Source organism: Acartia tonsa, chromosome 9, assembly GCF_053477335.1.
Source record: "Acartia tonsa isolate MP-2025a chromosome 9, ASM5347733v1, whole genome shotgun sequence".
Classification (NCBI taxonomy): domain Eukaryota; kingdom Metazoa; phylum Arthropoda; class Copepoda; order Calanoida; family Acartiidae; genus Acartia; species Acartia tonsa.
In genome coordinates, this window is record NC_137268.1 from 40783383 (window position 1) to 40808662 (window position 25280).

Below are 25280 nucleotides of genomic sequence, written 5' to 3' on the forward strand. Positions count from 1 at the left end.
TCAGCCAATAAAACAAGCAAAAATCACTAAAAACGTCCTAAATACAAAAAGTGCTGGAAGGGTACCAATCCAAATCACCAACATATTCGATGTAAAGCAAGACATATCAAAAATGGAAACTGAGATAATTCAAGATGTTAAGACAGTTGCTAACACAGAACAATATACTACATCTTTTAACAAAGATAAATATATTATGAAAGAGAAAATAACTCCCAAAAACTCCAACCCTCTGAAGGATGAAGAGCCAAAGGAAAGGTATACTTGTGCCAAGGGAGATGCTGAAGATCAAATGGTTAAAATGGCTGGCAGAGAACTTGCTTGGTGAGTTAAATTAAGTTATTTTAGTTAAATTTGAAATGAATCATTTTAAATAGTATGTTTAAGAAAGGTATGAAAAGGTAAGAAAATGTATTATACAGCATTATTTTAATAAAAATTATTTAACAATATGTTAATTTAATTCAATACAAAAAATGTTTACAGTTATATTCTCTCATTAGAATAAACATTAAGCTAATCAAAGAGAAGGAAAGATAATGTTGAGATCAAATCCATAAACATCAGTAAAGGTTGCATGACAAGAGGGAATTATGATTTCATGAGGTATAATCTTATGTAGTGATGGCCAGAATTGTAAGCAGTCTTCAAAGGCCTCTAGAGCATACATATTAATCCTATTTTAGAGGCTATACTAATTGTTTAGGGTTTCCAAATTTCATCTAATACCATAGATTATACTCTTAATTATATTTTTTATCATACTAATAAATTGGTAAAACCCACATATTCTTAAATGCAATGTTTTTATCCTTAAAATTGTTGTACTTTGGTTCTGAATTTAGTAGAAGAAAATATGTTGCAAATGTATCTATTATTTATATACTGTAATTTTTAGTATTCAGACTAAAAGATTTCTTATCAAATTTGTTTACATATCTAACTTGTTATAAATTTTATTATTAGACCTTATGTTTCTTATTTCTTTTCTTTTCTTTACTAAGGAATAGATATATACCAGGTTAATTGTTTGCTTTATTTTAAGAATAATGTTGGCAACCATGTGAATGAGTGTTAACTAGAGAATCTTATAGTCTTACTTCATGTCATGTCAAAAGAGCCAGTAATTTTTCTTCAGTTTACCAATTAAATATACTTTTGTAAATTGTTCCAAATAATTTCTGAAAATTTTTAATAAATTTCATATCTTTAAAAAAAACACACAATTAAACTGATCTTTTAAAGCCAGATGAAAAATGTCCTGTTTCACCTTTAAAGAACTCCCAGGACTTGCTTGAATGATTATCTTGGGTTATTTTTGTAACCACCCTGTCTAGAACTTTTATTGAAGCTAAATTAACCATAGCTTCATTCACGATTGAGTCAAGCACTATTCGGAAGATGACAGATTCATCTAAAACACTCAGGTTGTAGTACTTTTTCCGTATTTATTAGGTATGTGCTTTCTTTTTACCCCTATATTCTATTTTTGATTTAAATGTTTTAGTCTGTTTAAACAGTTCATATTTTTCCCCAAATACTGCTTCTTTCTTTGAAATTTGCTCATACGGGAAAATCTAGGATTTAATCTAGCAATTCAACCAATAAGCAAATCTTAATGAAACTTTGTGGGGATATGTAAGTTATGAACTTATTTAATCCCTAAAAATATCAGACATATATCTCGAATAGGAGTAAAGAAAATCATGAAAACTTAAAAATGTAGAAATCGAACTAGTAAACCAACCAATAAGCAAATCTCAATAAAACATAGTAAAAGTATGCAGAGTATTAAAGTATTCAAAATTTCAGCCGTTTATCTTGAATAGGAGTTGAGGAAATCATTAAAAATAAAGAAAAAATGTAGGAATAAATCTAGCACCGTAATTAATCGACGAATGTTATTGAAACTTGGTCAAAATATGAAGACTATTAACATATTTAATCCCTAAAATTTCAGGTTTCTATCTTAAAAATGAGCCAAAAAAATCACATTTCCCACACATTAACTCTTACGGATGGACAGACGGAAGGACATTTGCTACTAAAAATACTCTATTGTCTTATTATTACCTACAATCTTTAATCTGACTACATTTTAACAAATATTATAGTAAATTATCTATTTTTAAGACCTTGAGCAGTATGATGTCTGATCTGACTATATCTTTAGGAATATTACTCTCATAATTATCTTTAATTAGGCCCTCTGCCTTGAGAAGTTTTTTCTTCTAATCTGCATTGAGCAGTATGATGTCTGTTCTGACTATATCTTTAGGATTTATTATATCTTATCTCATGATTATCTATGTATATCTAGGCCTTCTGCATTAAACAATATGTCTGTTCTGACTATATTTTTAGGGATATTACTCTCATGATTATCTATAATTAGGTCTTCTGCATTGAGTAGTATGATGCCTGATCTGACTATATTTTTAGGAATATTACTCTCATAATTATCTATAATTAGGCCCTCTGCATTGAGCAGTTTTTTTTTCTGATCTGACTATATCTTTAAGATTTATAATATCTTATCTCATGATTATATATAGCTAGCTAGGTCCTCTGCATTAAGCAGTATGATGTCTGATCTGACTATATCTTTAGGATTTAAAATCTTGTCTCATGATTATCTATGTATATCTAGGCCTTCTGCATTGAACAATATGTCTGTTCTGACTATATTTTTAGGAATATTACTCTCATAATTATCTATAATTAGGCCCTCTGCCTTGAGCAGTTTTTTTTTCTGATCTGACTATATCTTTAAGATTTATAATATCTTATCTCATGATTATATATAGCTAGCTAGGTCCTCTGCATTAAGCAGTATGATGTCTGTTCTGACTATATCTTTAGGATTTAAAATCTTGTCTCATGATTATCTATGTATATCTAGGCCTTCTGCCTTGAGCAGTATGATGCCTGATCTAACCATCTCTGCTGGAATGATACCGCCACCATCATTGCCAATTTTTAAGGTAAAAATAGTAAATCCTTATTCTTTTTCTTGTAAAATATTTTTGCATTGCAATACTCGATTTTGTCCATTTCATCCTAATTCAATGAAATAAGCAAAAATTGAAACAAGCCATATTTTAAATTAAAAGATATTTGCATATAATAACAACTTTTGTTCACTTTTAGGTACCTTGTCCAGCAACACCAGAAAATAAGGGCAGTTCTATTACCAAGTGAGAATGATTTTATTCAACTGCAAAGGGATAGTTTCACGAAGTGCATTTAAAAAAAATAGTGAACTGTAAGTTTTTTCTATTTTAAATAACGTAGTAGTGCATAATATAAAGTTATTGATTAAAATTAAAAGATTTGACCAGGTATTTTCCTTAAAAAATGAGTTTTTAATTTTTATTTTCAACTTAGTTGCATGTTATATATGCCAAAAACTTTTTTTGTCATAAATACAACTTTAGATAGCATTCACTAGTTAATAGAACTTCGAACTTTTTATACAACAAAATACACATTACAACAAAGAATGACCAATAAAATATTTAGTATGGTACTTAGAGTAGTGATCTTTTTATATGTCTTAGTAGAATATATTAGGCATTGGATAGATATGATTGTGATAAAGAATTTTTACATTGACCTGACAAAACTTTTTTTATTTGACGACAATCTCTAAAAAAGTTTGTGATTTGCTACATAAATTACATGAGAATGGTCTTTATATATATATATATGTTGTATGGTTAGTTATTTCTGCGTGAGATAATGTGTATATTGTAAGTAAACCGGACGGTTTTCTATATTTTTTTAAAAAGAATATAGAAAACCTGTCCTATAATGAACCGGACGTTATTTTTTATGTTTTTTAAGTAACTTGTCCCAAGGGGAACCCCTGTTCAATTTTTTTATAACTCTTGTGAAATATGTGGAAAAAGATTCTCTGATATTGGTATTTTGGCTATACATATTTGGAAAAAAATAGACCATTCTCATGTAATTTATGTGGCAAATCACTTTAACTTTTTTCGATATTGTCAAATAAAAAAAGTTTGATCTGGTCAATGTTAAAAATTCTTTAACATATAATCATATCTATCCAATGCCTAATATATTCTACTAAGACATATAAAAGTTCACTACTCTAAGTACCTTAACTCTTTAAATACACTTCATAGAACTATCCCTTTTCTACTATGCATTTTAAGAAATAATTTCATAACTAAATTTTTTTGATGCGGAAATACACAGAACCTTAATTTGATTCATTTAATACTTTGCTAGATATAATAGTATTATCTCTTTTTTTAATTTCATTAAAAATATTACTCGTAATATATTGTCTATTCTAATCTTTAATTATCCTGCAGAAGGGAAAATGTAGCTTTTGTTTAATGCTGTAGGTCCAAGTTGGGATCCATAATTCCAGATCAGATTGTCACCAACTTCCAGCAATCTGTGGACAAGGAAAATAAGGTTAGTAGCATCCAATAGAATATAATTTTATAGAATTTTTATCTAATACAATTATCGAAGGATTAAACTTTGATAGTTGGTAAATCCATGAAGATGAATGCATCTTTCTTCATCACTGAACCCAACCCCCCTACACTTTAATTTTTAGAATAAAATTATGAACAATGGATCATTGAAAGAAAACAAAGTAGCAGGTTCCGAAGTATTTTCACAGTAGCTTATGATAGTTTATTTTATTTTAGGTTAGGTAAATGTTAACGATTGCCCCGCAGGGTTAGGATATTGGCCTCGCAGGGTTACCCTTGCAGGTAGGGGAAAAGCTACTGTGAAAATACAACGAACCCTCTACTTTTTTCCCCCATGATCCGAAATAATTGTAGGGGTGCAGAGTGGGTTTACCTTCTAGTTACAATCGTTTTTCGCTTGATAATACCCGTGGCAGGGCGCCTATCCCAGTGATACCTAAAACTGTACTGCCCTAACCCTGTACCTAATATAACCTAAACGAGCCTAAAGTTAATGGTGATACAATTATTTAACAATAAAACTACTCTACCTTTGTTTAAATTTTTATTATTTGTTTATTTTAATTTGTTTCACATTTTGTTTGAGATATGCCAAAAATATTATGAGAATAATACAAATATGTTTTTTTTTTCAGCCACGTTTGGATATTAAGATTAGCTCCGAGGATGATTCCAAGGGGAGTAATGGACCATCAAAAAAGAAGAAAACTTCGGTAACTTAAAAAAATATTTTCTTAACCCTTACAGATCAGAGGGGGGGGGGGGGAATAAATCAGCCCCCCCCCATCTAGATTTTAAATGTCATTCTTTGTAGGTAAGATAGATAGATAGAGCTGTAACTTCATGAGTTTTTAGTTTATTAATTATACGTCGGCAAGAGTTGATTGTTTTTTTTTAAATTTTGTATATTCTCATCGATCTAAAGGAATAAGACAATGGCAGATTTTGTTACACAAAATTACCCGTTCAGTAGAATACATTTAGAGGTTGAAACGCTTAGACACTATACTAAATAAACCAACCAATCTAAATTCCAAGTGCCCAAAGTTGTTAAGACAACGAATAAGAAAACGTTATTATAAATCATTGGGGACTAGTTTATTAAAAATTTAAATATCTCCTCTATCCATGATAAAACTACATTTTAATTAATTTACAGGAGCCAACCCACGAGGCTTACAACCTGCCAACAGCTGAGAAGCTTATTAAACCTACAGGAAATAGTTTAATTCATTACAGTTTATTATTAAGACAAGAACTATTTTTTTTTCAATTTGCCGCCATAGATCTTTGTTTGTGGTATCGTAGTTACTCTATAAGTGTTTAAGTCTGTCTGTCTGTCGGTAATGATAGGGTTGGCCCAGAACTATAATCCACTCAGTAAATGCAACAAATATATGTTAATTGGTATATGACAAGCACAATATGGATCTACCATTAGCGCATTCTTTCTTTTTCGCTCATTTCCTCTTTTTCTATATGCAAATTTGATCTAAGCTTTGAACTAAAGTATTTTTATAATTTTTCTTTTCTTTTTACTTTTTTACTAAATATTTGTAATGAAATCAACACAAATTGATTGAACAGGAGTGACAGAAAATGTTACAAAATCTTCGAGTAAGAATGTCATGTCCAAACATGCTGTCAACCTAAAGTAAGTACTTTTGATCTGATTCTAACAACTTTAAGTTACATACAAAAAAAAAGAATACATTTTCTTTCTATTTGGGTATCTTAAAAAATTCTGGATTTTGATAGTGACTGCTTATGTGTTTTTATTCAGTTTTTTTTTTGCGTGTTTGTCTCTTTTAAAAGTCAGCAAATTAAGTAACTTAAACAAAACCTTTACTTTAGAAAATATAACCTATAATTAATAATTAATTTATTCCATAATCTATACCCTAAATTTCGAAAATGTCTCTAGTCCGCTTAATTATCCAAAAATCATTATTCTTCTAGAATATAAACTCTGCTAAATACAATTATTTCAGATTCTAGACCTTTGATCTTGGAACTGACGCTGGTCAGCTTGTAAATTCAACTACCATTATCATTCCAGAATTCAAAACACCCTGCGAATTATACCCTTAATTTTGTAATAGACGCTGGTCATCTTGTATATATAACTATCATTATACTTTTTCTAATTATAATGATTTCAGATTCTACACCTTTAATCTTGCAACGGACGCCGGTCAGCTTGTATAACTATTATAATTATTTTAGAATATACATCATGCTAATTAATATTATTCTAGATTATACATCCTGCTAATTTTATATATTTAATTATTATAGAGTTTACACCCTGCTCATTATAATTATTCTAGAAAATACACCCTGCTATTTATAATTATTCTAGAATATACACCCTGCTAATTATAATTATTCTAGAATATATACCCTGCTAATTATAATAATTCTAGAATATACACCCTGGTAATTATAACTATTCTAGAATATACACCCTGCTAATTATAATTATTCTAGAATAAACAACCTGCTATTTATATTTATTCTAGAATATACAGTATACACTCTGCTTATTATAATTATTCTAGAAAATAAATCCTGCTAATTATAATCGTTCTAGAATATACACTCTGCTAATTATAATTATTCTAGAATTTACACCCTGCTAATTATAATTATTCTAGAATATACACTCTGCTAATTATAATTATTTTAGAATTTACACTCTACTAATTATAATTATTTTAAAATATATATATTTATCTATTTATAATTATTCTAGATTCTACACCCTTAATCTTGGAACGGACGCTGGTCAGCTTGTATATTCAACTGCCATGATAATTTTACCAATGATTCCTCTGCTTATTCTAATTGGTCAGTAATTTGTATTTGATTAGCGAATCTACTCTATAGCTATGTTTTATTTGTCTTTAGGAAAGTCAAAGAATCTATTCAGTGATCAATTCATTTTAAAAAAAGGGAAGTATAGTTTCAGTGTATGATTGGCACTTAAACACCAAAATATTAAAACTGTAATGCTTGTTTGTTGACTTTTCATAAAAGTAGAAACATATGTATTGTATAATAGAAAAATCTGTAGTCCCACTTTTCTAATTTTCCAGATTTGAAAAAATCTGGTTAATAAGCTTCTTGATCATACTAATTTATGAACCAAATTATCAAAATTTTTAGGACAACTGGCAAATTTCTTGGTTTACTATCAAACAGCGGAGCAAGATCTTATTGTGTAAGTAACTTTATATATATTAATTACTAGCGGCTTCGCCCCTAGCCTCTAGGGGCTTTGCACCAAGAGGTGCTTAAAAAAAATCAGTACCCTTATTAAGGTGCCCCCCCTACTTTCTATTTAAAAATAAATTGAGGGTGATTTTTTTCTGTTTTATTTGGGGGGTTGGGGGTGTCCAACCCCCAAGAAAATAGCCTAAAACCATCACAGGACCAGTATGTATATATCTCTGAAGAGTAGAATCCGATCTGTTTAGTGGTTACCGAGATCTTTAGGGACGGTCGGACAGACAGACGGACAGACATCATTCTAATTTGTATTATAGATAACAAATAATAAGATTAATTATTTATTAATGCTGTGGAACATAAGATGTTATGTAAAGTGATTGATCAATATTTTGTAAGATAAATCAGGGATAAACACGTTCTCACATTCGAAGGGTTAAAAACATTGAAAATTTGTATTAATTCTTAATTATGTTGTCTAAACTTTTCCACCATTTATTTATTATTTTATTTTAAGGTTGAGACAGGAAGTTTTGGATGCTCTTGATATTGCTAAATTAGTTCAACAACTACAAGTAACTTTTATTCCATTATGGCTTCCAATCCGATTTATATCCTCTGGATTAGAACCGGTTCTAAGCAATTCTGAAAAATCATGAATAGCATTGTATTTCAGACAAATTCCCATGAATATCAAAATAAAAATCATAGAATTAAAACAAGTTTTGTTACTAAGGGACTTCGGGACCTCGAAGCAAAGAAACTAGTTTTAATCGTATGGAGTTCATTCTTGAAATCATAGGCAATATATACTAGGGCGGGTTCATATGGGAATTAGACAAAGAGAGGATATGCAACAGATAAAATTAACTTTAAAAAAATTTCTGACGGAAAAAGAATTTTAAATAATTGAGATTTAGAATGCGACCACTTAAAAATGTATTTCATTACTTATTAATATGAGAAAAAAAAATTGAATCAGAACTATGGCTTCATGGTGCTCCCAGAAAAGGCCTTGAGGAGTAGAAACAGGAACTTTTGTCAGTTTCAAAATATCTCAGAAATTTAAAAAAAAACACCATTTTTCTAGGTTTATTGAGAATTGTCCAATTTGTATAGGTTTTTTGAGATTTTCTCAGGATAGGAACGAGATTTTTTGTTCCTGATTCTACTACTCAATGCCTTTCCTGAGAGAACCATGAAGCCATAGTTCTGATTCAATAAAGTTTTGACTCCCATTCACAAATAGCTATACAATTGTATGTCTGGTCGTCAGCGGTTTTAAGACTTAAGATAAATTTTAAATCATAAAGAGGTGTATTATAATCATAAGAATCGTTTGCAGATCCCCGCTTAGTTCTCAGAAAAAAAATGTCAAAAATCGACCCACCCTAATGTATACGGCCAATCATTGAGAGTGGTAAAAAAGTAAAATGAGAAAGTTAAAAAGAAAGAAAAAAAGAAAATTTTTTTTACAACTTTATTTAGGAGGAAAGAGCGGCCGTTGCTTTGAACAACTTTCTTTGGGACATGGAAAAGGTATTTACACACATTACAAAAATCTAAGTTGTTCAGATAAATTTGTTTTTAAAGTATTTAAAAAAAGTAAAATATTTAATGTTTCTTGAATTTTCTTAGAGGAATTTATTTCATATTTTACCAATTAAAAATGTGTTGGATTTATATTACTTCATTATGTTTTTTTATAACAAAATATTTTTAACTTGTTATGATAGGTAATAAGTTTTTGCTATTTTTAGTTTTGGCGTATAGCTATTAATAATTCTATAACTAAAGGTGTATACCCAGACAACTTCTTTGATTCCCCTGTTAGATACCTTTTTCGTCTGCTTGCAAATTGCTTTCTGATCTTTTGTAGCGACTTAGCTGTGTTAATATTCCCGACGCTATTGGTTGATTTCCAAAGACCCAATTGAAAGTCAGCACAGGGTCCTTGGATGTGGGGACATACAGTTATCAAACCCATTCCCCCTCTAATGCTTAACTTTAATAAGCATCCAACGGTAAACTTTGTTACAGAGCCACACGGGAGCCCACACGCCATCTGCTGCCCAATCTCAGGAACTTATCAAGAACCTGTCACAAATTACAAGCTCAGAATTGGATATTGACGACTTGAATAAGGTAACTGCATACACATATTTTTCCTATTATTGTCAACCTTTGTAATAGAAAACAATTAATAATTTCTTTATTTCCTTCTCTTTGTAAAGATCAGGGTCCCTCGTAAAGATACTTTCCATTTAAGTACCTCGCGAGTATTGAAAACTTCCTTTGTTATTTTAAAATAGATTTAAAATAAAACTTAATACCTAGCCCTTGTGGAGGACCTATTCCCTAGGTGGAATAACCCTGCGAGGCTGCTATTATTACACCCTAACCCAACTTGACAATTAAGTAAATAAATAAACAGAAAAAAAACCTTATTTTTAATTTATTTCATATTTAGAGTGTGGGGGTTATGAGCTCTAAAAGGCTCCTTTGAGGGGAAATCGCCGGTTATTGTTTAGACGGAGTAAAACTAAGTCACAGCAAATTAGAGGGGTGGTTTATCTTAAAACATGTACTTGAGCACAGAACCCCACCCTCCCTTACTTATAATTTAGGTTATCTTGGATACTTGGTAGCCCTGAAGAGTTAGGGTATCCTGAAGGAGTTAGTCGTAGGGAAACAAAACTACCCCCCCCCCCCACCTATTTTCATTATACAAATTTAAACAATAAGGAGAAGGGGCTGGGGGTTTCTGTACTCGCTAGACACATTGATGATAAAGCAACCTTTAAACTAAGATACAAGCAAATTTGTCAATTAATCACAATCTATCACTCATTCAGGCCCTGAACCTGTCGACCAGATTTGCAGCCACAGACATGGCCCTGGAGGGTGTCAACTCTTGGCCCAGCAAACTAGAATTTGACACACAAAATTGGCCCGGGGATTTCTTCAAGTCTAAACTCAGGTTTTTCTTAACATTTCATATTTTAATGGTTTCAACTTTGTATTAATTTTTTTTATTAAATATGAAACTCTTTAAAGTGCCTTTGTACAAAAAAGAGAGATAAATTTAAAATATAAATAATGGATTATTCTAATATGACGTCATTTGAAATACTTCGGACAAAAGTTGTAAAATTTATTTCCCTTTTTATTTGCACTAAAAAAAGCTTTATTAAATATTGTTTTACGTTTTTGTAAGACATTATGGAATTTGCCAGTTATACCTAACTTACTTTACTTTTTTGGATTTCCAGCTAGATGTTCCAGTTGACTGCATAAAATTGTTCTGTAAATATATATAATACTTCTATTACTTTAAGTTTTCAAATTCAACACGGGGTCTTTAGAAGCAACCTAAAAACTGGAGAAAAAACTATATTTGAAGTTTTAAAATGGTAAGCATTTTTTAACTTAAAAAGGAGAAAAATCAATTCTTATTTTGAAAAAGATTATTTTGATAATGTTTCTCTATAGAAATCACGGTGGTTTTTGTCAAAGAAATGCCCCCACCGCTTATTTTTGATAAAATTAAAAATAATAGGGGATAAAGGTTTAGGTTTTTATATATATTCTTATATCAATACATTCTTATATTTAGGTATGACTATATAAATACCTTTATTTTGGACTACATTGCTTATTCAATCCATGTCTCAGAAGTTGGTGGATTTTATTGGTATATTATCGCTTTACAGGTAAAATTATATTGCTTATAATTATCCTAAAATAAAAATTAAGAAATATGTCTTTGGATTTTGAATCTTTTATGTAGTAATGCATTTTTGTCTGAATCCTAAGTTTTTAATAACTACTGAATTTAGCAAGTTCTTTTTGTGTTTTAGGCTATTTCATTTTCAGATTCAAGGTTTGGGTTGGTTTAAGACTATTTTTCTTACTTCCCTTTTTAAATACAGAGCCCTTAGATGCAAGGGTGGCTGTCATATCAACACAAAAGTCTTGCCTACCAAAAGCGCAATCCATATTTTGATTAAACATCAGTTAATATTCAATGTTGAGAGTTGTAGGTAAAGACTTTAAAATCACTTATTATATCCAAAAAAAAGTTTAATAGAAAAGATATTTTTAATAATGTGACAAAACATTGGACATCATTGTCTTTGTTTTTTCAAAGATTACATGATTATTTATGATTTAATCTTATTTAGGATTTATTGCGTGCAACTGAATATACAGGAGCCTCGGGTGTTTATGCAATTAGGTAGATTATTCATTATTACTTATTAAAGAGCAAAATAAATTCGAGGATTTTAAAAAATATGTGTACCCTGATTTTTAAAAAACATTCGGGACCATGAAACATACCAAGTAGTGGAAGTCGTTGTATTTTTTCCAAATTCTAGGCCCTTCGGGGATTTCCTGCGGTTGATCAATAACTTTTATTTAACCTAAAATAAAATTAAAATAACCTATCAAAAGCTAATGTGAAAATACTACGAAACCTGCTACTTCGTTTTCTTTCCATGATACAATTTTTGAAAGATAATTCATCTTTTTATTCTCTAAACCAAAAGTGCTTGGGTAAATTTGAGGAATTTTTTTATGTAATAGTTAAATTAAGTCATGGATATATGTTAAGATATTATGTTAATGGAAATCTGACTGAGGACAACCATAGATCATACTGTATTCTTGATTCTTTGCAGGTAAACTTTTTCAAAATTATAGGTTTTTAAAATTTTCCAAACAATATTTCAAAATCACGAAACCTTAATGACAATCAAACCCTTTCTTTAAGTCTAAAATACACAAATTAAAATATCTTCGATGGATATAAAATACGTGGATAATGAAAGAGATTCTCTCATAAATATCTAGTAGGGTGCCCCAGCGGCAGGACCCTATACGCCTTGAGTCTAGAGACGGTGACCGCGGCGGTTAATACGAGCAGCACATCTAAAAGGCAGCAAATAAGACAGTTGTTAGTCTAGCAGCATAAAATATTTAACTCAAGATTTACAATTACAATATCAATATTTATACACAAATCTAAGATAAGGGAGGAGCTAAAATGTGATAACAGCGTCATGGGGGTGATGGTGATAGTGTTTATTGAGGGGGTGGTGTAGTAGATCATCGGTAGGGGCTGTGTGCAGGAGGTGCAGGTGAAAGGGAAAGGTTCAGTGGTTGGAAGGGGGTTGGGGGTTAGAACCCCCTTCCCCCTTTGATTCGAGCGGTCAAGTAGACAGGTGACCATAACAATGGCTTGGCATTCCTTTACATTGCCATTTCTCAAACCCAAAACAACAAACACAGGTGGTTAGGATTTCAACAAGAATCGTAGCTCCGCTGTTCTATAATTTGAGTCGCACACTACCACACATACATTATATCTACACCAAACCTTCAAATCTATGCTAGACATGACCTATAAGCTGAACTATATTAATAATTATATTATAGGAAGAATATCTACACTAAACCTACAACTCTATACTAGATATGACCTATAAGCTGAACTATATTAATAAGTATATTATAGGAAGAATATCTACACTAAACCTACAACTCTATACTAGACATGACCTATAAGCTGAACTATATTAATAAGTATATTATAGGAAGAATATCTACACCAAACCTACAACTCTATGCCAGATATGACCTACAAGCTGAACGCAATTATTGATGATGATTACATTAAATGGCATATTTATAATGACAGGTATAAGATTTCCTAAAACTGATTGGTTATATTCTTTTATTTCGTTTCATGTCTTAATTCCTCCCCCCACCCTTCTTCCATACCCTTTCAATTTCTGATCTTATTTTGGATATAAAAGAAACAGAAAGGACAGTTTTGGTTACATTTTTTATGCAATTTTAAGGAATAATGTCCAAGCTTTTCATTGAATAAAACAATTGCAGTTTCAATTTTGTGAACATAATATGTATTTAGTATGATCTAAAGTATGAACAATGGAGCAACTCTATTTTTATTTAATAATAATAAAATTTGTTTTACCTTTTTTTCTATTGTTAGACAAAGACATCATTCTTGACCCCTCAGAAGATATTTCTGAACTTATGATCGTTTAAATCTTAATGAAATTAATTCCTAGTCGAGCCGAAGTAACAAGAAACTATCCAACAACTCCTAACGTCACTAAAGCAGTCAAACAATTCGAGGTACATATCTATTTTAAGTGCAACATTAATACATATATTCAGCGATATACAGCTAAAGAAATATTTATTGTAATATATGATTAATTATAGAGCACATTTTCGTTGCTTAATGAATTATAACTATAAATTTCAAAAGACTATTATACTAATTAGTCACAAGAAAAAAAAAACCAGGCGAATTTATTAAAAAAAGCTTTCCAAAGAAAGTATTCTTTTAAAAATCATATAATCCTCATCAAACCTTATGATCTTTAACTGTCATACTTACGTATTTTCCTTTCTTAAATAAATCAATAATAAGTATATGTGTATGTATTAGACTGGCCCAAAAAAACATGAATTTTCAAATCTTTACCATATCAATTTGCGCATACCTTGAAGTTGTTACCGGCTCAAATGTAGACCTTTTAGTGAAAACTTGACCTCTCTACAATGAAAATTGATCTCGAAATTCCAATCTTAAGCTTTTTATTAAAAACTTCATATTTTCATGAGTTTAACAAGAAATAATAAAAGAACTGCCAACCTAAAATAATGTAACATGAGTTCAAATATGAAGCAATTATAAAAAGTAGGCAGAACCGCCATTCCTGCCGAATAATTCCGAAAAACGTCTAAAAACATTGTTTTATTTAAATTGATTTGTGTAAGAAATTGAACTAAAACAGTAGCTATCAGTCTTATGAGAAGAGAAATGATGAAAAACTCTAAAAAATATACGTTAAAATAGGAAAAAGTGTTTTTAATAAATTTCATGGCTCAACAGACATTGTCGCCAATAAAAAGACAATTTATTTAAATAAAAAATTAAATGAAGGTAAAAAAACATGTAATACACGTATTCTCATATTCAACTTTTAAAAAAAGCATACTAATAAAAAAATCAATATTGCCAAAAATAATTTGATTGTTTTTTATTAAACCAGGAATAAAGAGTAAGGCTTATCTTTAATTATTTTTCTTCAATGATTTTGCAGTATGAATTAGCTTTCCCAAATTATTGTAATTGTACATAAATAAATTTTTATACTTTCTTTCTTCATATGTTTACTCCTGGTGATTTTAATATTTTATTTCAATGTTTGTAAACAAACAGACAGAAAATTTGATGTTTCGCTTTATATCTGGTGTAAGGCTTTCTTAATTTGGAGAAGAAAAGGTGAAAATAAATATGCATTTGACAAGATAGCGATAGATTTTTTCTTAAAATCAATTATGGGGCTAAAATCTACAAACAATACATAACCTATTTTTACATTGCGCACATTGAAAAGCGATTTAGAACTTCATTTGGGCCACACTAGTATGTATACTCCAGAAAACTTCCTAACCCAGTATGAATTGACCCCTGCAAAAGTCTAGCAGACAAAACATTCTTAATTTAATTTGCTAAACTGTTAGAAGCTTAGAAAAAAGATATGAAAAAGATTTTAGAAAATTATCTGTTTTATTTAAAACTTCTTAATCTGTAGGCTATGTTTATGTATACATCAGCATTGAGAAAAATTCTGGTGGAAATGGCGGACAATATAAAGGTAATACAGTAGTTGACAACAGGGATCTAAAGGGATAAGACAATTGCCGATAAATTGATGTACATCCCAAATAATGATAGACAAAATCACCCCTTCTGTAGATTACAATTAGTGGTTGAAACGTTTGGATACTCATCTAAAAATAACAACTTTTGAAAATTTATTAAGGTCCGCAAGGTTGTTAAATCTACAAATAAGAAAACATGATTACAAAAGGAATTTAAGGAGGAATTGATTTTATTTTCAGTCCCTTTTTTTGTTTAGATTTTAGTGGATGAAGAAACTGAAGCAATCAAATACAGGAGCAAGGTAAAGCATAACAAAGGTTTTCACTACCTGAAATTAAGGTAGAAAAAATTCCAAAGAGCTGTATTTTTTCCGTCAATTTTTCAAATCATAAAAAATCTATACCTAATTATCTAAATACATAAAATTAAATTATTAGTTTCTACATTTCCAAAAAAAACAGTTTAAAATATAAATTTACTTAAATGCTTTGAAAAGAGTTTCTTGTATCATGTATGGCTTCGAACCCGATATATAACCATGGTTTAGAACTGGTACTCACATATACTAGAATATCATATATAGTATTGTAATTCAGACAATTTTCCACGAATATGAAAATAAAAATCATACAGTTTTGTTAACCAAGGCCTTTGGCTCCTCAATGCAAGCAAAACTGGTTTTAATCTTATAATTTTTCATTCTAATATCCGCGGAAAACTGTCTACGATGCGATAAATAACTACTATAATAATTATAGTGGCCAATAGTGATGCTAGTCTGCATGATAATATCTCTGCCAGTTATTGTTTACCTGTCCAGCAAAGCCAGCTACAGTATGAGACAAAGCTCCAGGATTTATGATGAACAGGTTAGTATAAATAGATGCAATCATAAACAGGGATCTAGGGATGGGACAATGAATCAAATATTCAATATCTTAGTGGTCCCACACTTTTGGGAATTACTTAAAGAGTTCGTGAATGATTTCGCAGGCTTAACCAAAGTTTGGGGGATTGTGCATTTAAAATTGAAATTAATTTAAAAATTAGAATATTTAATAAAAGTTGCTTTATCAGAAATACTCAGATTTATGGAATTATCTAGTTTTTCAACCTTAAAGTGTTACAACTAAAAAATTTGATTAATAGCCCATTGCCCTGTATCTCTGAATCATAAATACTTGGAAAGGTAGATAAATAAGTTATAAGTTATTGTCTAACTTTTCGTTAAGTCGTTAAAGCTATTGATTGCTGTACTAGCAGTAAGACTTATTAATTTAGTATAAAATTGTTAGATAGTAATTCATTTATTGCTATGAAAGTTATATTGATTAATGAATTTTATCAAACTTGGATAAAAATTTATTTGTTAGCATAAAGCCATATTCAATTCTTTGAAATATTAATCAATAAAGGGATGTACAATAAGCTATAAAAATTGGAAAGAATTTTAATGAATATAATAGATTTGAAATCTGCATAAAATTTTAAGGAATTTTTATAAAATTCGTTTTTTGTATAATTCTTTATCTATAAGCGCAAATACAAATTAAGTTAAATAATTTTGACATCTGTAAATGGTGGATTGAAAACTATCTGCGCCCTGATTGAAGAAGCTTAAGTGACGTACATCATTTAACCAATTAGAGCGCAGGTAGTTTCCAATCCACCTATCCTATTGGTCAAAATTTATTAACTTAAATTGGATTTGCGCTTTTAAATAATGAATTATATAAAAAACGAATTTTCTAAAAAATCCTTAAAATTTCATGCAGATTTCAAATCTATTATATTCATTAAAATTCTTTCCAATTTTTATAGCTTAATGTACAAAATGATGTTTAGGTAAGAATATAAATCATACACATTTTTATTCAAGGCTGAAAATTTAAATTTCGAGAAAAGAAAAACTGATGGATTGTTACAACAGCTGTTACCCGTGGATATTATAGCTAAACTGAAGGCAGGAGAACAGCCAGCACCAAGGTAAAGATTGTTACAACAGCTGTTACCCGTGGATATTATGGCTAAACTGAAGGCAGGTGTAACGGATGGCAAGTACCTTATGCTTCAGCCAATCCAACCCTCAGGCGCCGTCTGTTCCTAGTCTGACAGCGTCTTCATTTCATTTTCAGTCTTAAAGCATATGTATTCATTACTCATAATTCAAATTCTCTCATTGGTTCTTTTACGGTAAAAAATTACCTAAAATAAAAAAGGAGAATTATTTTTGGTATTGTGAATTAAAAATTTGATTCAAATGAAGTTAAGTTAAAAGTTTAGGTAAAATTTTTAAGAGACCAATATTTATTACAACAGTATATTTATATACAATAGACGAAGGCTTTAACAGTAACTATTATTGTAGAAATAAAATAAAGATAAAAGAAGGTTAATAAAATATGAAATGTATATAAGCTTATTAAAAGTCCTATTTTCACTGTAAGAAGTTCGGCAAATGGGCTTAGTTTCAAGGATGAATAAAAACTTACATTGCAGGTATGCTGTTTCTGTTTTCAGGAACACCCGGATTATGACTAGTACTGTTCAATATCCCACATTGGCGTTGTTGTGGTTGGTGAAACTTCCACTTTGATCTTCTTAATTTATTAGTTTTGATATCTGTTGGTTAAGGCTCTTGATTTTGCTTAATTATTATCAATTGTCCTATCTCTGGGCCTGCTACAAAGACTTTGAACTCCTGATCCGAGTCCTGAACAAAAAGAAACCATTAGTGGGTTCATATAGGTGGCCACAGGACATAGTCAACACTATTATGAGACGGCTATGGAAGGTCTTATTTAAAATTGTGGTGGCCACAGGACTCATTCACATTTCCAATTACATTTAGAACATTGAGGAATCATTGATGGAATCTTATTGGTTCAAATAAATTGTAAGGAAATTATACCTTTGGCAGCTATAGTGTAGGCTTAAGCTCCACAGTAGCTCTCACACTATTTGGATCAGACAGGCTCCACAGATCTGTTGTAGTTAGTTTTCCACTATTTATTCAGCAACTGGATGAACTCTCAGCTGGCAATGGACTTTAAGGTTTGGCTGATCTCATCAACCTAAAAAGGTTGCTGTTAGATGTTGAAGTTACTCAGTTAAGAGCTGAAGAAAGTAAGATTAATGTATGTTGAAATATTTACTTCTTACAAGACTATAATTTTGTAGATTATTATGCAGGTTTCTTTTTATCACTTTATGCAGAATTATCATATAACTAAGCCCAATAAAAAGTTGCCATTTATTTTAACTCCTTTAACTAAATATACCTCATAGACGTCCATATAAATAATTAATAAATAAGCTTATATACCTGTTAAAGCCACCCTATTTATGTATGAATTATTAACATTATTACTGGTTAAAATAGTCTGAAAGATAAAACTTTTTTTTTTAAACTCTGCTAATTGCCTTTCAGACATGGAATTACATTTGAATTTATTTATCTCATCAGTTCCTCTGGCAAGGTGGGAACAGTTTATTTATCATTATTATTAATGCTAGTTTGACATGGAAAAAACATTTGATAGAAAAATTGTATTTTGTACTTTTTTTGATATTTATACTATTTTTTGCTGTTTATGTAGGTTTGAATTTATCAAAGCATTTGACGAATTTAATAATAGAAATAAAAATCAATAAATTGGAAGTTAAAGACTTGAATAAAGAGAAAGATATAATGATTCAAAACACAAAGGGTGGCATGATGGATTATTGAAGAATGTAGATATCTTGCAAGTTCTGTAGATTCCTTCAACATTCCATGACTTATATTTTGGTTGCTTTGACTTAATGAACATCTCATATCCATCGGTTTACATCAATCTCTATCAACATCCACATATATTCTTCAATTACTTAATGCTGGTTGGTCCTCGTCAATTTGATAGCTTTGAAATTTCCACATGTTCTGTCCAGACAACTGTGGTTCATCTAAAAAAGTTCAGATTAGAATCTTACAGCAGGAGAACAGCCAGCACCCAGGTAAATATTTATACAACAGCTGTTACCAGCGGATATTATAATATAAACTGAGGGCAGGAGAACAGCCAGCACCCAGGTAAAGATTTCTACAACAGCTGTTACCCGTGGATATTATAGCTAAACTGAAGGCAGGAGAACAGCCAGCACCAAGGTAAAGATTGTTACAACAGCTGTTACCCGTGGATATTATGGCTAAACCGAAGGCAGGAGAACAGCCAGCACCCAGGTAAATATTTATACAACAGCTGTTACCAGCGGATAATATAATATAAACTGAGGGCAGGAGAACAGCCAGCACCCAGGTAAAGATTGTTACAACAGCCATTACCAGTGGATATTATTGCTAAACTGAAGGCAGTAGAATAGCTAGAACCTAGGTAAATTTTAGAACAGCCAGCACCCAGGTAAAGAATGTTACAATAGCTGTTACCAGTTGATATTATTGCTAAACTGAGGGCAGGAGAACAGCCAGCACCCAGGTAAAGATTGTTACAACAGCTATTACCAGTGGATATTATTGCTAAACTGAAGGCAGTAGAATATCTAGAACCTAGGTAAATTTTATTACAACAGCTGTTACCAGTGGATATTATTGCTAAACTGAAGGCAGGAGAACAGCCAGCACTCAGGTAAAGTTGTTACAACAGCTGTTACTAGTGGATATTATTGCTAAACTGAAGGGCTTGGTATTACTAATGACAAATTAGGGTTGGGCCGGATACTTTTTTGGCCGGATACCGGATTCCGGATATCCGGCTGATTTCTAATGCCGGATACCCGGTTCTGGCCGGATATCTGGCCAACGTTCGATATCCGGCAAATTACCGGATATCCGGCCGAATAACCGGATATCCGGCGTAAAAATCAGCCAGATATCCTGTAACCGGATAGTTTTAATATACGGTATCCGGCCGGATATTGAAAATGGCCGGATATCCGGCCCAACCCTATGACAAATGAATATTTTGAAATAATACTTTAGGTTATATGAATCAGCAACTCTATTCTTTGGTGATATTGTTGGTTTTACTCAACTTACAGCTATGAGCACTGCTAGTCAAACCATTAAGGTTAGTAACAGTTTAAGATTTATTCATAAATTATTAATAAATGAACAATGATAGTCCAATTCACAGACTAAATTACTTATGACAGGCCAGTATCCATGGTAATGGTAGGTCAGTAGGACGTCATTTTTTATAGGCACTATAAAAAGATTCGCAGCATATATAATCTCTATTGTTGAGATAAAAGGAAAGACAAATTTCATTAAAAAGTTTGAACACTTCTAGTTTATACCAAGCAATCAAGCTTATATAAAAGTGTGACTTTGTGTATACTATAAGTTACAGTTTATTGGGACCATTTTCATAAATTACAATGGAATTATCTGACAAAAGTTTTCATAAATAAGCTATATAAGTTGAAAAGAATTTTAATGTATATAATAGAATTGCATAAAATTTTAAGGATTTTTTGTAAAAATCGTTTTTTTATATAATCTAAAAGCGCAAATACAATTTAAGTTAATTAATTTTGACCAATAGGATAGGTGGATTGGACACTACCTGAGCTCTAATTGGTTCAATGATGTACGACACTTAAGCTTCTCCAATCAGAGCGCAGATTGTTTTCAACCCACCAATCACAGATGTCAAAATTAATTAACCTAAATTGTATTTGCGCTTTTTAGATAAAGAATTATACAAAAAACGAATTTTATAAAATCCTTAAAATTGTATGCAGTTTTCAAATTTATTATATACATTAAAATTCTTTCCAACTTATATAGCTTTTTCATAAATGATTTATTTTTACAAAACAATTGCTAAATACGCATACAGATATCTACTGTATAATAATTTACTGTTACTAATATTAATTTTATACTTTATAGTTTCTGAATGATCTGTATAATATGTTTGACAATGCTATAGAAGATTATGATGTTTACAAAGTGGAAATTGTTGGAGATGGATATTTAGTAGCTTCAGGTAAACTTCTTATGAAAAAAAAATCTTACAAAAAAAATCTTCATTAAATATGTAGAAGTGTAGATTCTCTATACTATGATATGTCTGTATGTTTGGTAGAATCTTGTTCTTGCAACTTACAAAAACAAAGTATGTTCAAATAAATTTATTTTAGATTATAATGTAATTTTGTAGCATTTATGTCAAAATTAATAAGTAGTAAAATCTTATTCTAAGTAGGTTGACTTTGCTTCAATTTAGTTGGCTTTAATAAAAAGATTCAGCTTTGAATGTTTCTGTATTTTTAGTAGCTACTCTATAATTTCAAATGTCCGTCCGTTTATTTGTTCGTCCGTAATTAATGAATTGGGGGAAGCGTGATTTTCTCAGCTCCTATAAAAGATAGAAGGCTGAAACTTCTTGTCAACATTCCATCAATATGGAGCTTAATTAAGTATAATCATCCATAGTGGTCGGACTGCTTTTAAGCAGCTTTTTAGCCGCTTTATTTTTGCTTTTACTTTTTACAACAGATTTTCTCGGCTCCTACATATGATACATAAATGAAACTTCTTGTCAATATTCCCTTTATTATGCACCATAATTATGTATCTATGATAGTCTGACTGCTTTTAAGCAGCTTTTCTTTTTACAACTTTCAAAGACAGAAACCTTATTTTTTAGGGTTTCTTGATTTTATGTTTTTTCATATTCGCTCTTTCTTTTCTTTGTTATGATAAAAGATAATCTGCTCTATAACTCACTTTGTCCGTTTGTCTATTTCATAATAGATTTTGGGCTTCGCTTCTTATGAATGTTGTCATCCTTGTTGCATTAATCAGTAACCAGATTATTTGGAGGCCTTCTTTTGTTGGTTAACATTTTGTGCAAGCATAATCTATACGTTCCACCGTTTGTCCATAAGCAAGAAGCCTTTAAAGTTTAGAGTTTTTTTTTGAGATAATCGTTACCAGGAACAATTCACCGTGAACTGCACTAGATCCAAATAATCTTTTTAACAAGGGTTACCATATCCAAATGAGAAGAGGCACGCAGTGGAAATTTCCAACATGGCTATCAGACTCATGCAGAAAGTGGATGGCTTTAAGGTTAGAAACAACAAAATATGATTGAAATAGTAATTAATTGTATCATATTATAGACAGCTGTCCGCGGATAGTTAAATTGTTGATAGATTAATTTCAGTTTAGTTTACTAGTATTTATTTCATGATTTTCATTTTATTATTGGTGGAAAATTGTCTCTAAAACGTTACGATACATGATTTTTAGAATAGCCCATAGCCGGTTATGATACAGCATATATTAATCGTTTTCTAAGTCATACTGGAAAAGAAGATTCAACCTTTGTTCTAATCTTTTTTTAAAGACTATATTTGAATAGTTATAAAAGTAGGAGTACAACAAAATTTCCATTTAAATATTTTGTAGTTTAGTCGTAAAATTGGTTACTTTGTTTTCATAAAATGATTATAAACAAGGATGACAACATCCATAAAAGCGAAGCTCTGAAACGGTAGGACAAACAATAAATACAGGATATTGTATAAGGACATAGTTACATTTTTAAGACTTGATTATAGAGATGCTTCGCATAAACATTTTATGTTAAAAAAGTTAAAAAGTAACATGTTAAAAATGGACTTTCTGGTAACGATTATAGAGTTGCTTCGCTTTCTAACTCGTACCTAACTCCTATAGTAATCATCATGAAAAATTTGAAATCTATAGGGCAATTCTAACATGCCTAAATTAACTAAAAAAGCTATCCGTTATGTACGGACGGACGTAAGGACCGACCCTAATTATAGAAAAGCTTCGCTTTTGAAATGATTCCATGAAGTAAATTTACATTCATATATGATCTCGTATTGTTAAAAAAATCTCTAAATATAGATGTATAACCAGACAACCACCTAGATCCCCTTGTTGGCGACTTTTTTCGACTGCTTGCAAATTTCTTTCTGCTCTTCTGTGGCGAATTTGCTGTGTTATGATTTCCGATGGTATTGGTTGATTTTCAAAGACGCAATATAAAGTCGGCACAGGGTCTTCGGTGTGGGGGGGCATACAGATATTTAACCCCTTTCCCCTCTAAAGTTTTACTCTAATATTGTAGAAACAAACTTTTGAGCAACAAATAACATAAAAGGTTAAATGTTGTTTAAGGTATCCCACATGCGAAACTACAAGATGCAGATGCGGATGGGTATCCACTCTGGCAGCTGTGTCGGCGGGGTTGTCGGATCCAAGGTCAGATCTGCAAGGATAAGTATATCCATAAGTAGCGCAGCAATATTCAAATTTTATTTTATAGAAAACACTCAGTTGTTCCACAATTATAAATCATGTCCCTCAACAGATTATGACGTCATACGATAAAATAACCAATGAGAGGCCAGCCTAAATTTTACCATTGGTCAATTACAGTGTATACTGGCCTCTCATTGGCTATTCTATCATATGACGTCATTATCTGTTGCGGGACTTTAACTATCTTTTTATGCAGGCAGTAAAAAAATATGGTTGAAAAATCACAGGGGAGGGAGAGGACATTAGGCTGTTTATTAAACTAGTTCCCACTTCTGCAGTTGGGTTTGTGGGGTTGTCGGCTCTAAGGTCAGGTCAACAAGGATAATCATATCAATAAGTAGTGCAGTAAATTAAAGAAAAAAATCATTTAATTGTTCTCTAACTACAAGGACAAACCAACAATTAACAAGCTTATTCCAGGGCCTGCTATTCAGCCAATTAATTCCATTTGAAATTGCAGAAAATCTAAATATTTTGTTGGCGTAAAATTGGCGTAAAACTTGTTTTTTGAAGTAACTGAAGGGAAGTGGGAAAGAAAGGTTTCACTTATAATTGTTTGTCAGAATCACATTTCCTTTTCCCGGCTTACGTCATGAAAAATAAGAAAAATAAAATGTTATACAGTAAACAGGATATTGTTGTGTTACACTCACTTATGTTTAAAGAATTGTTCAATGTCCATCCGCTATTTGATTTCTTATGTCTTTTTTTGCTTTTGATTTCAACCCTTTTCTTCAGATGCCACATTTCTCTGTATTTGGTGACACTGTGAACATTGCAGCTCTCATGGAATCTACATCAGATCCTATGAGAATCCAGATGTCTCATATGACCCAGGTATTATAACAATTGGACAACAAATAAGATATTATTGATTAACCTAACTAATACCAACTTAGGATCAGATGTTTATAGTAGGTCCTTTGATTGCACGACCCTTTTCTGGAAGTCCTAATTGTGCATGGCAATAAATTAAGCCTTTTAAGGCCAATGCATTCCCCCTACTCTTACTAGCAGCACAATAGGTACAATATCTAACGTCATCTCAATTATGCAAAATTTATCCCATCATCAAATAATCAAAGCCATAAATCTACCCATTCCATAATCATCATAAAACAACAAATGTGTTTTTTTTCCCTTAAAAGACATCTTTTTATCCGTAGTAAGCTTTTTTTCTGTAGCGAACTATCTCGCTAACCACTGAACCGATATGGTTCCCCTTTAGAGTAAAGCTTTTTATAGGTCATGTGACGGTTTTAGGCTGTTTTATTAAATAAAAAAGTTTTTGTACAGTTTTAAGCTATTTTTCTGCCCTTACCTATCCTTTCGAATGTCCCTAGATACTAAGGACGCAGACGCTAGTATATTAATAATTTGGTAATGTCGATAGAATATATTCTTTTGCAATCAATGATTACATTTTAGGCATTGCTGGAAGAAATAGGAGGCTTTGAGTTTTCTGTGAGGGGACAAATGCATGTTCCCAGGATTGGAATGGTAATATATTTATTGTAGCGTAGCTACTTTAAACCTAGGGTATGATGGTCCGTCAGTGACCAAC

The 25280-nt window shown here is 31.0% G+C and overlaps 1 protein-coding gene across 4 annotated transcripts in view; it reads left to right on the forward strand.

Moving 5' to 3' along the window:
* Positions 1–25280, forward strand: part of LOC145328932 (uncharacterized) — a 29624-nt gene continuing 4344 nt past the window's right edge. Inside the window, exons 1-29 of one of the 4 annotated variants that reach the window (XM_080172888.1) lie at positions 1–324; positions 2903–2984; positions 3151–3197; positions 4377–4449; positions 5111–5188; positions 5635–5688; positions 6059–6129; positions 7231–7325; positions 7644–7698; positions 8224–8281; positions 9195–9245; positions 9747–9851; positions 10562–10686; positions 11045–11119; positions 11323–11419; positions 11891–11943; positions 12322–12388; positions 13304–13407; positions 13805–13871; positions 15344–15406; positions 15671–15715; positions 16173–16283; positions 17294–17400; positions 20393–20480; positions 21308–21404; positions 22407–22492; positions 23573–23656; positions 24455–24553; positions 25145–25216. In XM_080172888.1, the coding sequence (XP_080029014.1) occupies positions 113–324; positions 2903–2984; positions 3151–3197; positions 4377–4449; positions 5111–5188; positions 5635–5688; positions 6059–6129; positions 7231–7325; positions 7644–7698; positions 8224–8281; positions 9195–9245; positions 9747–9851; positions 10562–10686; positions 11045–11119; positions 11323–11419; positions 11891–11943; positions 12322–12388; positions 13304–13407; positions 13805–13871; positions 15344–15406; positions 15671–15715; positions 16173–16283; positions 17294–17400; positions 20393–20480; positions 21308–21404; positions 22407–22492; positions 23573–23656; positions 24455–24553; positions 25145–25216 (2421 nt within the window). In that variant the 5' untranslated portion in view covers positions 1–112. Of the gene's footprint in view, positions 325–1146; positions 1431–2902; positions 2985–3150; positions 3198–4376; positions 4450–5110; positions 5189–5634; positions 5689–6058; positions 6130–7230; positions 7326–7643; positions 7699–8223; positions 8282–9194; positions 9246–9746; positions 9852–10561; positions 10687–11044; positions 11120–11322; positions 11420–11890; positions 11944–12321; positions 12389–13303; positions 13408–13804; positions 13872–15343; positions 15407–15670; positions 15716–16172; positions 16284–17293; positions 17401–20392; positions 20481–21307; positions 21405–22406; positions 22493–23565; positions 23657–24454; positions 24554–25144; positions 25217–25280 lie in introns of those variants that run through there. The other 3 variants (XM_080172887.1, XM_080172891.1, XM_080172889.1) reach the window with 3 other exon arrangements.